The sequence below is a fragment of the Typha latifolia genome, chromosome 5 (assembly GCF_019914945.1).
Source record: "Typha latifolia isolate L0001 chromosome 5, TyphaL0001v2, whole genome shotgun sequence".
NCBI classification, from domain to species: domain Eukaryota; kingdom Viridiplantae; phylum Streptophyta; class Magnoliopsida; order Poales; family Typhaceae; genus Typha; species Typha latifolia.
Genome location: NC_133090.1, coordinates 12,683,610 through 12,700,041, shown reverse-complemented (window position 1 = coordinate 12,700,041; position 16,432 = coordinate 12,683,610). Strand labels below are relative to the sequence as shown.

The 16,432-nt window shown below is 36.9% G+C and overlaps 3 protein-coding genes across 5 annotated transcripts; 1 reads left to right on the top strand and 2 right to left on the bottom strand.

Moving 5' to 3' along the window:
- Window positions 1–2,362: 2,362 nt before the first annotated feature.
- Window positions 2,363–5,033, bottom strand: LOC140787984 (calcium-binding protein CBP-like). Its single transcript, XM_073137044.1, has 5 exons — window positions 4,283–5,033; window positions 3,170–3,216; window positions 2,885–3,060; window positions 2,768–2,786; window positions 2,363–2,659 (listed from the first exon to the last, which is right to left on the bottom strand). The coding sequence occupies exons 1-5, from the start codon at window positions 4,896–4,898 to the stop codon at window positions 2,555–2,557; spliced, it is 963 nt and encodes a 320-aa protein (XP_072993145.1). The 5' UTR covers window positions 4,899–5,033; the 3' UTR covers window positions 2,363–2,554.
- Window positions 5,034–6,051: 1,018 nt separating this feature from the next.
- LOC140788855 (uncharacterized) lies at window positions 6,052–10,417 on the top strand. 3 transcript variants are annotated; one of them, XR_012109105.1, is made up of 13 exons: window positions 6,053–6,326; window positions 6,566–6,663; window positions 6,763–6,845; window positions 6,972–7,098; window positions 7,198–7,258; window positions 7,444–7,541; window positions 7,629–7,713; window positions 8,380–8,503; window positions 8,684–8,785; window positions 8,932–8,996; window positions 9,633–9,773; window positions 9,861–9,940; window positions 10,027–10,417. XR_012109105.1 is itself a non-coding variant. In XM_073138329.1 (13 exons), the coding sequence occupies exons 1-13, from the start codon at window positions 6,130–6,132 to the stop codon at window positions 10,082–10,084; spliced, it is 1,260 nt and encodes a 419-aa protein (XP_072994430.1). In that variant the 5' UTR covers window positions 6,057–6,129; the 3' UTR covers window positions 10,085–10,417. The 3 variants fall into 3 exon arrangements, 2 of the variants coding, with proteins under 2 accessions (XP_072994431.1, XP_072994430.1); XM_073138329.1 differs by having other exon boundaries at window positions 6,057–6,326; window positions 9,692–9,773; XM_073138330.1 differs by lacking the exons at window positions 9,633–9,773; window positions 9,861–9,940; window positions 10,027–10,417 and adding an exon at window positions 9,232–9,442 and having other exon boundaries at window positions 6,052–6,326.
- LOC140788854 (probable glycerol-3-phosphate dehydrogenase [NAD(+)] 1, cytosolic) lies at window positions 10,384–14,545 on the bottom strand. The gene is made up of 6 exons (XM_073138328.1): window positions 14,415–14,545; window positions 13,424–14,120; window positions 12,541–12,762; window positions 11,187–11,434; window positions 10,918–11,057; window positions 10,384–10,733 (listed from the first exon to the last, which is right to left on the bottom strand). The coding sequence occupies exons 2-6, from the start codon at window positions 14,082–14,084 to the stop codon at window positions 10,610–10,612; spliced, it is 1,395 nt and encodes a 464-aa protein (XP_072994429.1). The 5' UTR covers window positions 14,085–14,120; window positions 14,415–14,545; the 3' UTR covers window positions 10,384–10,609.
- Window positions 14,546–16,432: the final 1,887 nt, after the last annotated feature.

Genomic DNA, 16,432 nt, shown 5'->3' with positions numbered 1-16,432 from the left:
TGAGCAGCTCGTTTAAGCTCGAAATTGGCTCGAGTTCAAAATAAGCTCGAATTGAAATTATTTTAATTCAAGCTAAAAGCTAAATAATTAAAAAATATAAATCCTAAATATAAAATTAGTACATACAGTAACACAAAAATAATAAAGAATTAACATAAAAATCTTAATTACTCATGTGAATATATTATAATGCATCCAACTTGGATTACTCTCTGTACCTAATTGAGCCGAGCGAGCCAATAGTTCGGCTCCGCTCAATTATTATTTGAGCCTAAACTAGGTAGCCATTGAGGTAAGGAGCGATGCGAGAGGTTAGGTCATAGCTTGCCATGCTAGGATTAAGGCTTTGCTCTCTCCTTTGGATGGAGGCAAAACCCTATTTAAATAGGTGTTAAATGAGCTTAATGGGCTCGGTAGCTCTAGCTCTAGTCGGCTCGGCTCATTTAGAGGTTGAGTAGCTCTAGTCGGCTTGGCTCATTTAAAAAAAAGAGGATATACTTAATCATAAATAATTCATTTGAAGGTGATAGAAGATCCAAGGGCTCTTTATCGGAACTAGTCTAATCAAAACCCACCTCCCCCCACCACACACTATTAAACTCTATTTTTGTGGGATTTTTTTTTATTTACGATTCCATTTGCTTAGTCAATATTAGGGGGCTTTGTGTGGTGTTGATCGTTCTTTCTTCCCCCCACTCCCCACCACACACACAATTTAAGCTCTATTTTTGTGGGATTTTTTATTATTTATGATTCCATTTGCTTAGTCAATATTAGGGGGCTTTGTGTGGTGTTGATCGTTCTTTTCTTTTGTTAATCGGTGATTTTTGAATCTTCCACCTTCGGAGTTTCATGCAGTCGTGCCCTAGATTATTAGATCGTGATGTAATTGTAGACTAACTTGAAGCTCCTTGCTCCCATGAGGACCATATTTTATTTTTAATTTTTTTTGCCCTTGAACTTGATACTTTATTTCCCATTTGTAGTGTTGCTAATATATGTTAAATATTGGGGCTTGTGTTAATAAGTCCCATAATAAGGCTTTGCAACATCATGGAGAAGAACGAGTGTAAAGGGTTAAATAGGGGTGTAAATGAGCTGGACTTTAGCGAGTTGGGCTCATCTCGAGAGTTTAGATTTTCTCAGCTCGAGCTCAATTTCAAGTTGAAAAATCTCGGCTCAGCTCATCTCCAGCTTGATGAGCTCAAATCTGCTCAATAGCTCGATGAGCTTAATGGGCTAAGCTTGATATACATAATAAAACAAGTTCTAAAAAATATAAATCTTAAAATATAAAATTAGCACGTTCAATAATAGAGAAACAATAATCGAGCCTAATCAAGTCAAGCTCAAGCTGTCAATGCTAGTTCGACTCGGCTCATTAGAGCTTGAGCCGCCTAATTGTAGATAAATCATTAATCATTCATTTGAAGGTGATGGAAGATTTTATTGTTCTTTTTTTGTTAATCAGTGATTTTCGATCTTCCACCTTCGAAGTTTCATAAAATCGTGTCTTAGATTATTAGATCGTGATAGAACCTCATACTGACTTGAAGCTCCTTGCTTCTAATATATGTCAAGTGTTGAGGCATGTGTTAATAAGTCCTAAAATAAGGACTTGCAGCACCATGGCACTAGAGTCCTTCAACAACCATCGCGTAGGAACATCCATACTGCCCTTCGCATTAGCTGATTGGTAACAATAAATAAGTCAATTTGAATTCAAATTTTAATTATTCAACTTGAATTAAAATGAGGTTGAACAGAATCATGCTTACTGGATTTTAAATTCAACTAATCTTAAAGAAGAGTGACGGAGTTTTTTCTTCTCTTTTTTCCGCGTTTTAGTTTTTGAGTTTGCAATTTTGTACTTTTCTTTGAATTGTTGGTTTGGTGTTCTAACTTTAGACCAAATTGCAAGCTCTCATCTTTTATTACATCTGATTCCCTCATTATCAACATGTCCATTCGCTCTCTCTCTCCCTATATATATATAGTACTTTTGGAGAGTTCTTACCAAATTCTTATTGTTCATTTTTTTAAAAGGTCTAAAATAAAAGTAACGTTCAATATTTAGAAGGTCTAAAATGAAAGTAGCATCCGGTGATCTAATTTGCAGTCAAAATTACACCCTACTCTATAACATAGTTGCATCAACTTTAGTGCAAAAGTTTAGTTCTTTAGACATAAGAATACTTCGACAATCGAAAAGATTAAGAAGTTTCCTCAATCTATTTCTATAACTCTCATGTCTCATGTAGGCTGAATTCCACTAGTTTTCACCAAACATAGTCTTTATCTTCACAAGTTACCAAATTGTTGTTAGAACCCAAACAACAAAGCCAAATTCCAGATGTTCCAGTAAGAAAACAACCACAGAAATTATATAGTTTATTCCATAATTTCCCTCAAGTAAAGCATTAGAAACTGAATTATCGCCCCCCAGTAGAAAGCAACAATGCCCACAGAATACAACATTACTACAGAGTTGAGAGAGTATTTGTGCAAATTTGGTACATCTTCAATCACTTACTATCAAACAGCTATCTAATCTTCACGCAATGAGAAACGGCAGAACAGTTAACATGAAGGACTCATAGGTGAACGTCGCTGAACCACTAAACATGGTGTCCTTCTCTTTGAACTTATCTGTCAAACCCTGCAACAGATTAAAAACCAAAGACGAAAATGTTAGCTCCCAAATCTAGAATATCTTAAAGCTGAATTGATCAAAAGATATTATGCACATAGTATTCATGTTGATTACCTTAACTGTGAGGCAACATCTGCGCAGAAGTTCAAAAGGAGAGAAAGTTCAAGTCAGTATAGTGGATGGCTAACTATAAACTAAACTCAAGTTGAGAAGAAGAGCTAACGGTCTTACTCAATGAAGTTATCATATTCGATGGCCTTATTTTTGCCTCCAGATTTGTCAAATTTGGACACAAGCAGGTCCAGTACCGATGGCGAAACAGCATATCCAAGGCTCATAAGAGCTTCTCGTAGTTCTGATGTATCAATTTTCCCACTGCGATCACGATCAAATCTCTCAAAGATTGCCTGAAAAATGAAATAAGCACATGAGAAATGAATAGCTTAAGCCCCACAATCAACATAGAAATAGGAGAACAACTTTATCATGGAAAAAAGTGAGAGAGAGATTTTATACCCTCCAGTTCTGGAGACTGAAAAACACGGAAGTGAACTCCTTCGGTCCTGCAAAATGTAAGAGAATTAATAAAAATTCTAACAGCTGAAGAGTGCATAGAAGAATCATCATCTTGAATGAATTTCTGGAGGAATATGTGCTTGCAAACAAGAATTAAGTAAATTCATGTCAGAAATATTAAATGGGGTCAATTGACAACTATTTAGAGGGTCATTATCAACATGATTTATGTATTGAGCAACTACCAATGTGATAAAATGGAAAAGTTAAGATGAAATTGATTATTACTAAACTAAAAAAGGACAGGCGTAAAATTGAGCAAGTAAAAAAGAAATATGCGAATAGATCAATGTGGAATAGTATGTGAGTGTGTTTCGAATATTCCAATTTCCAAGGTATTTTAGTGATTAATTACTGAAGATCTCTAAACAAAGTTCAAGTTTCAAAAGATCTGGGGATACTACAACATGTGAATATCATGCATCATTTTGTTTAAAGGTGGATTCAGGTGCTCTTTGATCGTTCCTGATCTTAATTAAACCTTACTGAAAACCCAAATTACCAAAGCCAAGCCCAACTAAGCTCCTTATGTCATTGAAGAAATAGTGATGGCATCGACTTTGAGCAGGACAATTATTGATCATCAACTAATCAATTTAAAATATTCTCTACTTACATTCCCAAACAGGTCAACTCTCGATCCTCTACATCTACTCCGAAATTAACAAAGCATCGTAAATTTCAACCAAAAATAATGACGATTATAGCGCTGGAATCCTAACAGTATGTCTACCCAAATTTGACAATCAACCTCCGTGTAATAGAACATCAGTTACATCACTATGCATGTACATCGTGCTTCAACATGAAGTACTCTAGCGTGAGCGGCAAAGGATATAAGGAGAAAAAACATAAGCTTTTTGAGACCCTACAAAGTCTCCTTTTTACCTATATATAAGTTTATATAACCACGTAGATATCAAATACCTAGACATGCGCACATAAGAAAAGAATGAAAAAAAAAATCCAGTTTGGAGATATGAACACATTAATAATGGTGCAAGAAAAAAAAAGAAAGAAGGAAAAGCACAACAAAACTAAGCTAAAACTCACCGATCCTGCGGACGTTTGTGCCGGTGAAGAGGTACATGAGCAAATGCACCGTCCTCAAGCTAAAGCTCTGGTTATACGACGATAGCGCCTGCTGCAACTCCTTGTCATCTATAAGTCCACTCCCGTCGCGATCCGCCGCCTGGAAGCACGCCACCACGTTCGGATCAGTCCCCGGCGGGAACTGTGACGGCACCAGCGCCGCAAATGGGCTCATCGTCCCATAAGGCGCACCCGCCGCAGCCGGCTGATGGCCGCCGTACTGGTAGTAATCGCCTCCTCCTCCGCCGTGCTTCCCCTCTTTCGGCGGCTTCTCCCCATACGGCGCTGGGGGAGCCGTACCGTACTGGTAGTGATCGCCTCCTCCTCCCCCGTACTTCCCCTCCTTCGGCGGCTTCTCCCCGTAAGGCGCCGGGGACCCATACGGCCCCCCGGGAGCAGACGGCTGTGGCGCGCCGTACTGGTAGTAGCCTCCAGGGCCGGCGGGGGCGGCGCCGACGTGGGATTTGCCTTCCTTTGGGGGCTTCTCGCCGTAAGGCGCCGATGGCGGCGCGCCCGCGGGGTAGGAGGGGTATCCGCCGCCGTACGGGTAGCCGGATCCCGGTGGATAGCCCGCCATGGGAGAAATCAAGATCGAGATGATTCGGAGAATAGAGAGTAGAGAGACAGAGAGAAGGAATTTGGGGACGAATTGATCGGTGTACCGTGTATGCTATTGTATGTTTGGGTTAATATATACAGACTAAATGGCCGTGAAGGGAATGCCAGTGATGTTGGTAATTTATTACTATAGTGCCATTTCCTTCCGCTGATTTCGAGGTTTCCGTCGCGATCGCGTAATTACCTTTCACGTGGCAAGTTTTTGACAATAGTCTACACTAATATTTATCTAAATAGTTCATCCTTTAATATAAAAGGTTCAGATTTAGACACGTCATATTTTGTTCGAATTAAAAATATATAAAAGAAAGAGAATATTACTCTTTGATTTTATATTTATCTGTAAATTTATTATAAATTTGAGATAAACAAGAAAAAAATATATTATAATACGACTAAGATAAATACATGTCATACCACGTTACGTGAGGATCACTTTTATCATTATTTTATATCTTACATAAAATAAGAGTTTAAATATTTTTCTGCTACTCATATCTGACAGTTTCAAAATAAAACCCTCTTGAATAATAAATTTGAAGATAATATTTAGATAAATAAGTTTGTTAAAAGACTTAATGTGATCAACCTGCACCCCCACAAAGTCAACGGTCCCATAGAAATCTTAATACCTGCAACCAGACACAGGAAATAGACCGTGTCAAGTAAATTGAGTAATGATTATTATCGAGGCATAGCCCGGTAGCCGCATATTGTACTGCGTCCACGTGGACCACGTTGCAGAACGCGTCGCGCCTCGGACCCAAAGCGTTGACAAAATCAGTACGTGTCCACGCGGTGCCGTGAGTAGATCGAGGATTTTGTTTAATGAAAATCTTAATCTCTCGATTTGATCCTTGACCGGTGTATGACGTGGCAGAGTAAAATAACGTCGGTTACGTTTCAACCTTCCAAAGATAATTTTTTTTATTTTTTATTTTTTATTTTCACTTTTAGCCCATGACATTTACAGTTTACTCCTTCAACTATCGAAAAAATACCAATCTGCTTCCGTAGTATGGTGTAACCAATGCTGTCAGTTGCCACGTAATTCTGTAGCAGTCCAATAGGTTCGTACGCACAGCAAAGCATCCACGTCGCTCATCATCGTCTTACTTGGAATCCGATAAGATCCCAATCCAATCCTTTCGACCAACCCTCCTCCTCGCGCTCGTGAACTGAACGCAAGCATGGCGGGAGCTACCCTACGCCTCCCGAGCCTTCCCGCTCCCGCCGCCATTTCGAAGAATGGTGGGAACGTCGGCGGTGGCGGGAGGAGATCTCGGGTTCTCGTCTTGGGTGGAACTGGACGGGTCGGCGGCTCTACGGCCACCGCGCTCTCCGAGCTCTCCCCCGACCTCCAAATCGTCGTCGCCGGGAGGAATCGGTGAGCTTCTTCTTTGCTGCGTTCTTCTTCCCCTCCTTGGAATTGGAGGAAATCTTTAGAGAATCTTCCGGTTCTTGAGCTTATTTGGTACTACTCTAGGCTAGAATTGGAACAGGGCCAATGTGCTGGGAATCGAGAATTTATCTCAAGTAATTCTGCAGAAGGGTGACCAAAAAAAAAAACCCCTATCTTTTGGCATTGGAATGGTGTGTGCTAATGTGCAATGAATGCTTTGGCAGGGAGAGAGGTGCTGCTTTAGTATCTAAGCTTGGAGAAAATTCTGAGTTCATTGAAGTTAACATTGACAATCCAAGCATGTTAGAAGCAGCTCTAAAAGGTGCAAAATGAGTTCCAAATTTTTTGGTAGCTTTAATTTCATATGTTAGAGTTCCCCCCTTTACATGAATCTATGTATATATATTTTTTTAAATCTCAGATGTGGATCTAGTAGTTCATGCAGCTGGGCCTTTTCAACGCAAGGAGGAGTGCACTGTCCTGGAAGCGGCGCTATCGACAAAGGTGAAAATGCCAGAGTTTTTGTAAATGTAGATTAGGTTCCATGTAGTTGCATTTAACTTCAGTTTAGTTGTTATCTTTTCTCATATTAGGAGTCCTTACAAAGAATTGTTTCCTTTTCCCAAGCAGACAGCATATGTTGATGTTTGTGATGATACAGACTATTCTTTGAGAGCGAAAAATTACCACGAAGAGGCAGTAGCCGCCGGTATTCCAGCTATTACGACCGCTGGAATATATCCTGGAGTGAGCAATAGTATTCCCTTATGCACCTTCTTTGTTCCACAAACTCTGGGATTTAATAAATGATAGTTCTTACTTATTTTCTGATATGGTATGCTTGTTCCTGTAACAGTTATGGCAGCTGAGCTTGTTCGATATGTGAAAAGTGAAAATGGTGAACCAGAGAGGCTAAGGTCAATATGTAACTTTTAGACGAGCATTGCGTTCTGTCTTGGACTCTCAAATATTATCTTAATTTCTTGAAAAAGATTTATGATTGTTGTGCTTTCAAGTGTTCATAATCCATGAAGCAACTACTCATTCATTTCTTGGTCCCACTAATTTATATGTGCTACCTTGCTAATATTTTTTTTTTCAGATTCTTCTATTACACTGCAGGTTCTGGTGGTGTAGGCCCAACAATATTGGCAACAAGTCTTCTGCTGCTTGGAGAGGATGTTATTGCTTATAATAAAGGTGATTATGCAATTATAAATTTTCCTCCTATGTTTAGAATTTCTTTTAGAACAGACAGTAGCTCAAATAATCTAATTTTTTAACCAGGAGAAAAGATCAAACTCAAGCCGTACAGTGGAGCACTTAACATTGACTTTGGAAAAGGGGTCAGAAAAAGAGATGTTTACTTGTTGTAAGTAGACTGAGGCATAACTTATTATGATGTATCGATCGTCAAATTTAAGACATAGTTCAGCCCTATGGGTCATTAAGAGGTTCTAAGTAGCTGTTTAACCCTCATAAAATATATCATTCCCTTATCGGTTTATGTATGTATTTAACACTACATTGATTAAAACTTGGATAACATATTAATGATTAATTTGACAATAATGGCTTCCATTTGTATTTGTGGTGCATCAGTCTAGTTAAAGCACAAGCATCAATTACATGATCTCTCTGTGTGTCTCCTCTGACTTTAGATTTCTAGAAGCATTTCTATTTCTTTGTGTATGTTCTGTGTGTTCCAGAAAAAGCCATTACCAAAAGAATTGAGTGTATTCCTGTTAGATTCTACTATTATTTTGTTATCCTTTTGTCCCTTTGTAAAGAGTGTTCCATATATTATTCTTCTAGATTTGCTTTTCAGCATCAGACTTAGGGTCATTGAATGCAAACTATGTTTGTGTACTAGCTTGCATAAGAATGTAAGAGAATTATGTAAAGAAACAGCACCGATTCTTTCAGCTTCGGAATAATTTCATTTGATCCAATTTTATGACTATTCTTCCCTTTCAGTTGCCATTCTTCACTCGAAAGAGCATTTCATACCTCCTTTTGACTAGGATAAATTTTTCAGGAACTTGCCGGAAGTTAGGAGTACCCATGAGATTTTAGGTGTCCCAACTGTTAGCGCTCGATTTGGTACTGCACCCTTCTTTTGGAATTGGGGAATGAAAGCTTTTGCAGATTTTCTTCCTGCTGTATGTTTCTTGGATTCGTAATTTTATTGCATAATTGCTTTGATCTAGTATTATTTCTTCTGTTAGCGTAGATTATGATAGACATACTTCTAGTGGTCAGCGTTAGTTTTTATATCTTTAAGCACATTAAAGTGCCTGATCCATATGATTACTGTTAAACCAATTAGTTTCAATTTTCAGGATATTCTAAAAGATAAAGGTAAAGTCCAACAATTGGTTCAACTCATAGACCCTTTGGTGCGAGCAGTTGATGGAATTGCAGGAGAACGTATATCTATAAGGGTAAGTACTTGGTACTTACTGGATATGCATGCAAAATATTTTATTCATACCTTCATAAAATGTGTGTGCTCGTATATTTGCATATGAGCTTCCTTTTACTTACGGATATAGTTATTCAATCAAATAGGTTGCTGCTTCTTGTACAGGTAGACTTGGAGTGTTCAAATGGACGAAATACTGTTGGTTTATTCACGCATAAGAGCTTATCCGTGTAAGTTCTAACTACTGAAAGAACTTTTTCTTTCTTTTCGTAAGAGATTTTGTATCTTTATCCTCATCCATGTTATCTTTCATCTTCTGTCTTCCTTATATACATATATCCTGGAAAAGGAGTTGCTATCGCCTGAATGTTGTTACATATAAATTAGAAATCGTTCTTTGGGTAGATTCTGATTTTGTGTGACATCGGAGTTCATCTTGAACTATTTATAAGAAGGTTACTGCAGGAGCCTTTGGATGGTACAGACCACAGGAGAAGCCGCCGCGAATAAATTTGGGGAAGCATGAGGATAAAAGCACCATGTTCTACTCTAGAATCTCTTTGGAGGAAGGAGAAAAATTCAAAATGACGTTTACCCTAATTGCTAGGGACATAACAATCACATAAGGACTACCATACTCACATTTTTTAAACAGTATATGCGTAAGGATGCTTGAATAGTTGAATGCACCAACAAAGGACCTGTCTTAAATTTGTTAATAAAGGAGAAGCTATGTGCATACTTCAACGACTATTTGTTTAGAATTCATGACAACAGATTTTATCAGATGGACATATCCAATATAACAGAACATTTAGTGTGTGAAGTTTAAAACTTTTGCTTCTTATCTTCATGGCTGCTCACAGGTAGGCCTGCTATTGTGATCAAGTTTGGTACTAAAATATTGTTAAATGGTAACTATCAGATCGGTGGGATATTCAACAGCTGCATTTGCTCTAGCAGTGCTTGAGGGAAGCACACAACATGGTGTTTGGTTTCCAGAAGAGGTATTTTACATGAAAAAAAAATAAATAATGATATGGCATACAAGTAGAAATAACTTTTGATCGACTTGTTCATTTCGTGCAATGCAGCCACAGGGGATTGCAATAGAAGCAAGGAAAGTGCTCCTTGAGCGAGCCGCAAAAGGAACGATAAATTTTGTTATGAACAAGTAAATCCCATACACATCCATACTTTGATCTGCAAACTGATCCTATGATTCAAAGTTAACATTACTATTGATGTTGTTATCAACAGGCCTCCATGGATGGTTGAAACTAATCCAAAGGAGATTGGATTGGGAATATATGTATGAAAATTACTAAATCATCAAGTCTTTACAATAGCTCACTTCTCAATGAGTTTGGGGCTTCTACCTTATATGGGGTCTGCAAGCTGGAAGATGTACACAATCTCAACCCCATTCCTCTTTTTTTCCTCAAGCATAGAGAGAAAATTAAATTCTGAACCAACAATTCTCTACAAAGTGTAAAGTTTTTCTCCATGGCATTGGTAGTTTCTTGACAAGCTTATTGTTATCTTATTGCCGCATATCATATGAAATGTATTTGCTGGACAACCAGCCATCTTGTATACAGCTTTTTGGCCAAATAATTCAACTCAATGGAAACTCCAGTTGCATTTCACATACTATTTATGGTCCAGTGTAACATTTAAAACTTACACAAATATATACATAACTGAGCCACACAAAATTTAACTAATTGCAAAAAATGACTTACGAGTAGATGAAATAAATGCATCAGCTCCAACAAGCTCACTCAACACCGTGACAGGAACCCCTTTTCAACTGTACTATATCCTTTGGATTGATGATCCATCAAGGTTGTCCAAGAAGTGATGGTCTGTAAAGAGTATGATTATGTGCCATCTCGATCCGTTCACGAGGATCATACATGGATTCATCTCTTAACGTCTGAAGAATTGACTGTGTTGGAAGTTCTCTGCAAACCCAAGTAAATACATTAAGCCAAATGTAAGGCAATCAATTCATACCAGTATCCTAGATAATTATGCAAGCATGGCAAAGAACGAAATGATGAATTATAACATATATGCATGCCAAAAGGTTTGTTTCAAGATTACTGATAGCTTATCTGAAGATGTTAAAGAGGATAAGTTGTGAACCTTTTGATCAGAATGTTGTAAAGTGTCTTCAGGATGGGGCACAACTCCACTGGAGCAACAGGTTTGTTCGCTTCTGGATGTAATACACTTAAGCTGGTCTGACTCAGGAGTTCATAAAATGCATTGACAGCAGAGACACCCTAAACAAGAATACAATCATTTAACAAATATGTTCTTCAACTACAAATGCATATGGTATTGTAAAACACATCAATATCATTCTTATACTGCTTAAAAATAAAAGCATATTCTAAGATCGAACGGCAGACCTGAATTGTCCCTTTCCCTTTGATGCTATCGCCCATATCTAGGCTTAATCCCCCATTGGCTAACATCTGGCCATACCATGAGTTCCGGCCTTTCAACAAGGTTACGTATGTATCAGCTAATAACGGTCCTGCTAGTTTTTCTGGCTCTTCCGCCAACAAGTGAGTGATTAATATCATTTCAGAAGTGCAGTGCGCAAAGTACACCGATTTACTAGTTGCACTCTCATTTGTTAAAGCAGCCACCATACCTGAAGAAATACAAGTTAATCAGCAGAAAGTTATTTTAAAAGAAAAGAACTGCTAAATAGATAAATACATCAGAACAATTTCATCAGTAAGTTCACTATTTGGGTACGCAATTGCATTATCTAGAATTTATGAGCTGTAGGAAAATAAAGTTGCAATTATTCTTTTTCAAACTTCCTGCTACCACGTAGCACAATAAATATTTTAAGTGACGTAGGAAACAGAGTCAGCATGGTAGCATGCAGACATATGATACACAATACAGTCTACATGCATGGGTGACCAGCCCAAGTTATTTTGTACAAAATCTGTAAAAGATCATGAGATACAAGAAAAGAAACTAACAATGGAGAAATCAAGGACTTGAAGAAAATCAATGATATCCTAAACCTCTACAATCCAAAGAATTACATTCTTTTCTTTATAATCTTCCTTTTTGTACTTTTGCCTTCTTCAATATGAACATTTTCATGTTTTGGATCAAGAACACACTAAATTGAATATAATTATACTTGTCCAATGAGATAGGAACTTATACAAAGCTTTTCATGTTAATCAATTTAATATACAATGTTTATGTTCATCCTTGAAACAATATATACTCTAGAACACCATGTGCCATTCAAGACTTTATTCTTGACATTGTGAGACATTGGAAACATTGTCCGATAGAGTTTCTCCAAACATTCCTGAAACTATAGTTCACCTTAGCATTTCTCCAATCCAATCAGGATATTATAGAGGTGAGTTTTAAGGTGCCATAATGACATTTGTTGCACTCAATACGATGAAAAAAGACTGAAAAAGTGCTGAAACATGAGTAATTATCATAAGAAGTTGAGATAACTCATAGTGGTTAATTTCTATAATAATTAAAATTATAGGGAAGAATTCATACTGGCTATTGTTGTGATAAAGTTGTACTGAATTATAGTTAAGTTATTGGTTTTTGTTGTTGCCCCTTCTGAACAAATATTACTACATATAACGTATACCTATATTAATTAAACAACATGAGTATTCAAAAATAAATTTTAATTGATAACATGTAAAGAAGAAATATCAAGAGATAATAAACCTCCTAAAGAATGTGAGTGTAGAAATATACCAGCACCAATAGCATAGACATTCTTCAAGCCTCCCATAACTTCATGAGTGACAAGATCACTATTATCCCACACTATGAAATGTGGCTGCCTCAAAAATTTAGCAAGAGGTTTCCTCCACTTATCAGCCCCGCAAATTCTAGCATTTGCATACTCCTTGTTGTAAATCTCTGAAGCAATGTTTGGGCCTCCAAGGTAGAGAATGTTCTCAAATGGAACACCAGCTGCACAACAAAATTTCATGCTCAGAAGAAAGCACAAAGAAAAAAGAAGCAAAACAACTGCAAGATGTTAAGATAGGTGAAACAATGGATAGAATGATAGATTGTATGTGATACCAAATAAAATACAAGTGGACATAATGGAGACATGAAAATGAGAAGCTTCATTTATTTGAAAAATTAGAACAAAAGGATGTCCAAAAATCAATAAGCTATTACTTTTATCTTCATTATTCAACCAAAAATTTGATCAATTTATAAGCTAATAATTCAGAACAATTTAGCTAAGAAGCACATGAAAAATTATGGAATCTTCAACCTCCTAGTAAATCAAGATGAAATTCAGGGCAATTTGGAACCTAAGCTGCAAATGTCATTACATAACCTTCAGTCGATTATCTACTTCACTTTATTTTGAGACCATCTTGTTGATCTCAAAAATCATATAACTGGTTAAAGCCTTAGATTTAGAGATTGATGATACTAATAAACCCATAGTCAGGCTTGCGGCCGAGAAGATCCAAATATATATAGCATAATCTCACATTGAGCAGGACATTCTGAAGAATGAGAAGCCTGACGACTGAACACTACTACAAGGTAGCATATCAGATAATTAGATACTCGGGATCTAAACGAAATGCATATTAAAAGGAAACCTTACTTGCACGACTAATCATCTGTGTAGGAGTTATTATACGCGGAATTGGATCCAAGGCTGCCTCTATACCCTTTGCCAGGGATATTATAATTGGATAAGTAATCCGCTCCTTCCAATACCTACTAATTTCCTCAAACACCTCCCTTGTCTCTGTGGATGGCAAGCCATTCACCACAATATCTGCATCCCATACCGCCTCCTGCAAATTAGTCACGACCTTCAGCGGGCAAAGCGGTGTGTCGATCATGTTAAGGCAGAAACCATCCCTCAAGATCTCATCTGCATACAGAGTGCGATCCCCGAGCCTCGCTTCTACATACTTTAAGTAGGCGCACCGCCGGATCAAGCGCCTCAGGACATCCTCCCTTGAATTGATCACTTCAAAGAGATGCTCCGCCGTAGACCTATCAACAGATCTCCCTGGTCGCCTCCAAATCCTTATTTGCACCTTTTCACGATAATGGCCATAGGCATCCTGCAAAAGGGCAGCAAAAACACTGCCCCAAGCACCAGCACCGACACCAACAATCTTCAGCAGATCACCTTCGGATTTTCCAAGGAGGCGTCGAAGCTCATCGAGCTTCTCCTCCACGCCATTGGAGAGGTGACGAGAAGTCCCGTTAGCATGAGGTAAACTGTTAACTCCTTCAACGTTGTCAGTCATCTTTTCTCAAGCAGAACACCACAAAGGATCCGACGGCTTCCAGGATACCAACAAGAAATAGGAAAAGAACCCTCCTTTAGTATAATCTAGTTCTCAGATCAAGACTTCTGCCTAATACCAACACAAAAACACTCAAAAACCAGATCGCAGGGACCAAACAATCCACCACGAAAGATTGGATTTTGACAATTGGGTCACTCTTAAATATGGGTCAATCCCAACAACCATAAGTCTTTTTCCAAAGAAGAATCACACAAGAACCTAATAGCATTCTCTCACAGACTTCCGCTCAAAACTCAAAACGCCTAGCTAAATGCAAAGAACTCTCACCAACTCCCGCGTCGGAAAGTCCAAAGCCGTGGCCGACCTAATTCTCCTTCCTCATGACCTTTTCCCACCCAAGTCTTTATCCAAAAAAAAATGAAGAAAACTCGAATCGTAAGCGGAACAAGACTATTGAGGTAGGTGAGTTGAGGACTCCGTCGACGCCGCCGTCCAATCATGGAAAGGGAGAGTTTTCATTTGAGTTTGGTTGTGGAGAAAGATCTACCGATGGATACATTTCGTAACGTGTAAAAAGCTTTTACCTTTGGTAACACTCTCTACTGGTATTCCTCGTTTCTAGCAAAAGATCAAACCTTGTGAGGGTCAAACAAGGATCGAACCATAAAAGGAGTCTTTTTTTTTTTTTGTGACAAAAATAGCCCAGTCTCAAACTTTTTCTTAGCGAAGTGGATCACCCCCAAAGTTAATACGAAGGGATATGTTTCATCTGAGAAATACTGATATGATTAATATTCTACTTTTAGTTTTAGATAAAAATATTAACAAGTTATATATATATATATATATATATATATATATAAATGTAAGTTAATAAATTAAAATACTAATAGTATCAACGGTTAATATAAATTAAATGCTTGACTTGTTAATTGTTTATCTAGAATTGTTTAGATGAAATACAAATAGATTAAACTGAGTCTGTCTTAATTATTATTTTTGATTGCTACGCATAAAATACTGATCGGATCAGTGAAAACAGACGTTGAACTTATTAACATTTTATTTCCTTAGATAAAATACTCAAATCAAAGGACATTCATGGTAATTTTATTTTAAAATAAAACATATTTTTTATATCTGTTTTCTTCGCTTTATATCACATCAAATTAATTATTACACTATTATTCTAAAATATAATAAATATAAAATTAGCTATTCCTAAAATAAAGACTTTATTTTAAAAATAACAGAGAGTAAATTGGCCGGAGTAAACAAGGCCTAATAACAAAGTTAAAATGTTGACCATGTTTTTTATAATTAGGAGAAATTTTTTATATAATTAGGAGAAAATCAATGCCATTCTATTTTCATTGGCATAGGGGAAAAATAAAACCCTATAGTTAGTCTGTATTTTATTTTTCTTTTGAATAAATAGTCATACATACTAGTGAAAATAAGATTCAATAAAATCTGATCACATTATGTATCAAAGTTTTGTTAAATATGAGTCGAGATTTTCCTATGTGTCTCGATATATGAATTTGTATATGATAATTAATACAGAAATATGTTTTTTTTTTTTTTTATCATTCATGAGCCCGAAGGCTAGATATGGGCTGGACAAAGGGCCAACCCTCCCTAGATACAGAGGCACTTTAGGCCCCACCGAGCTTTTAGTTATCTAGTCTAAGTTTCAAGCCATATGCGTCGCCGAACAATTGCTTCCAAGCTGTTGCGTTGTTAAGCTGTTCTTCCAAGCTAACCGCACTGCCGAGCCATCAACCGAATCGAACCAAGCCACCAAACTACCAACCACAAAACAATTTCTTCACAATATTATTTGGGGTTGGAGTTGAACTCATGACCTCCTTGGTCATGAGCAAGATACCTACCAAGTCTACTAGATTTTATGAAACAATTATAGTAATCAGAGCCCTTTCAAGAGCTCCAATACAATTTAACTTTTAAAAATATCAATTTTGCCCTACAAAAGCTTAATCAAAAAATTTTAATTCCATCTATATCATTTATTAAATAATATAGTTAGTTAAACTGCATATATAATTAGTTTTACTAATTAATTTTTAATAAAAATAGTCCATTTGAAAGGCGATCGACATCTTTAAAATGAGTCTAATATAAAATTATTTAAGTTATTTTAAATTTTTTATTTTCATTTCGTGTAATATAATTTCAATGCGTTTAATTAAAAAAATAGTAATTTAAAATTATTTCTAAAACTATCGAGTATTAATCTTATTATAAAGATATCGTTGAGAGTTTTCTAACCATATTTTTTTATTAAAATATACTAACATTAAGAGGACTTATTAAGTAATTTT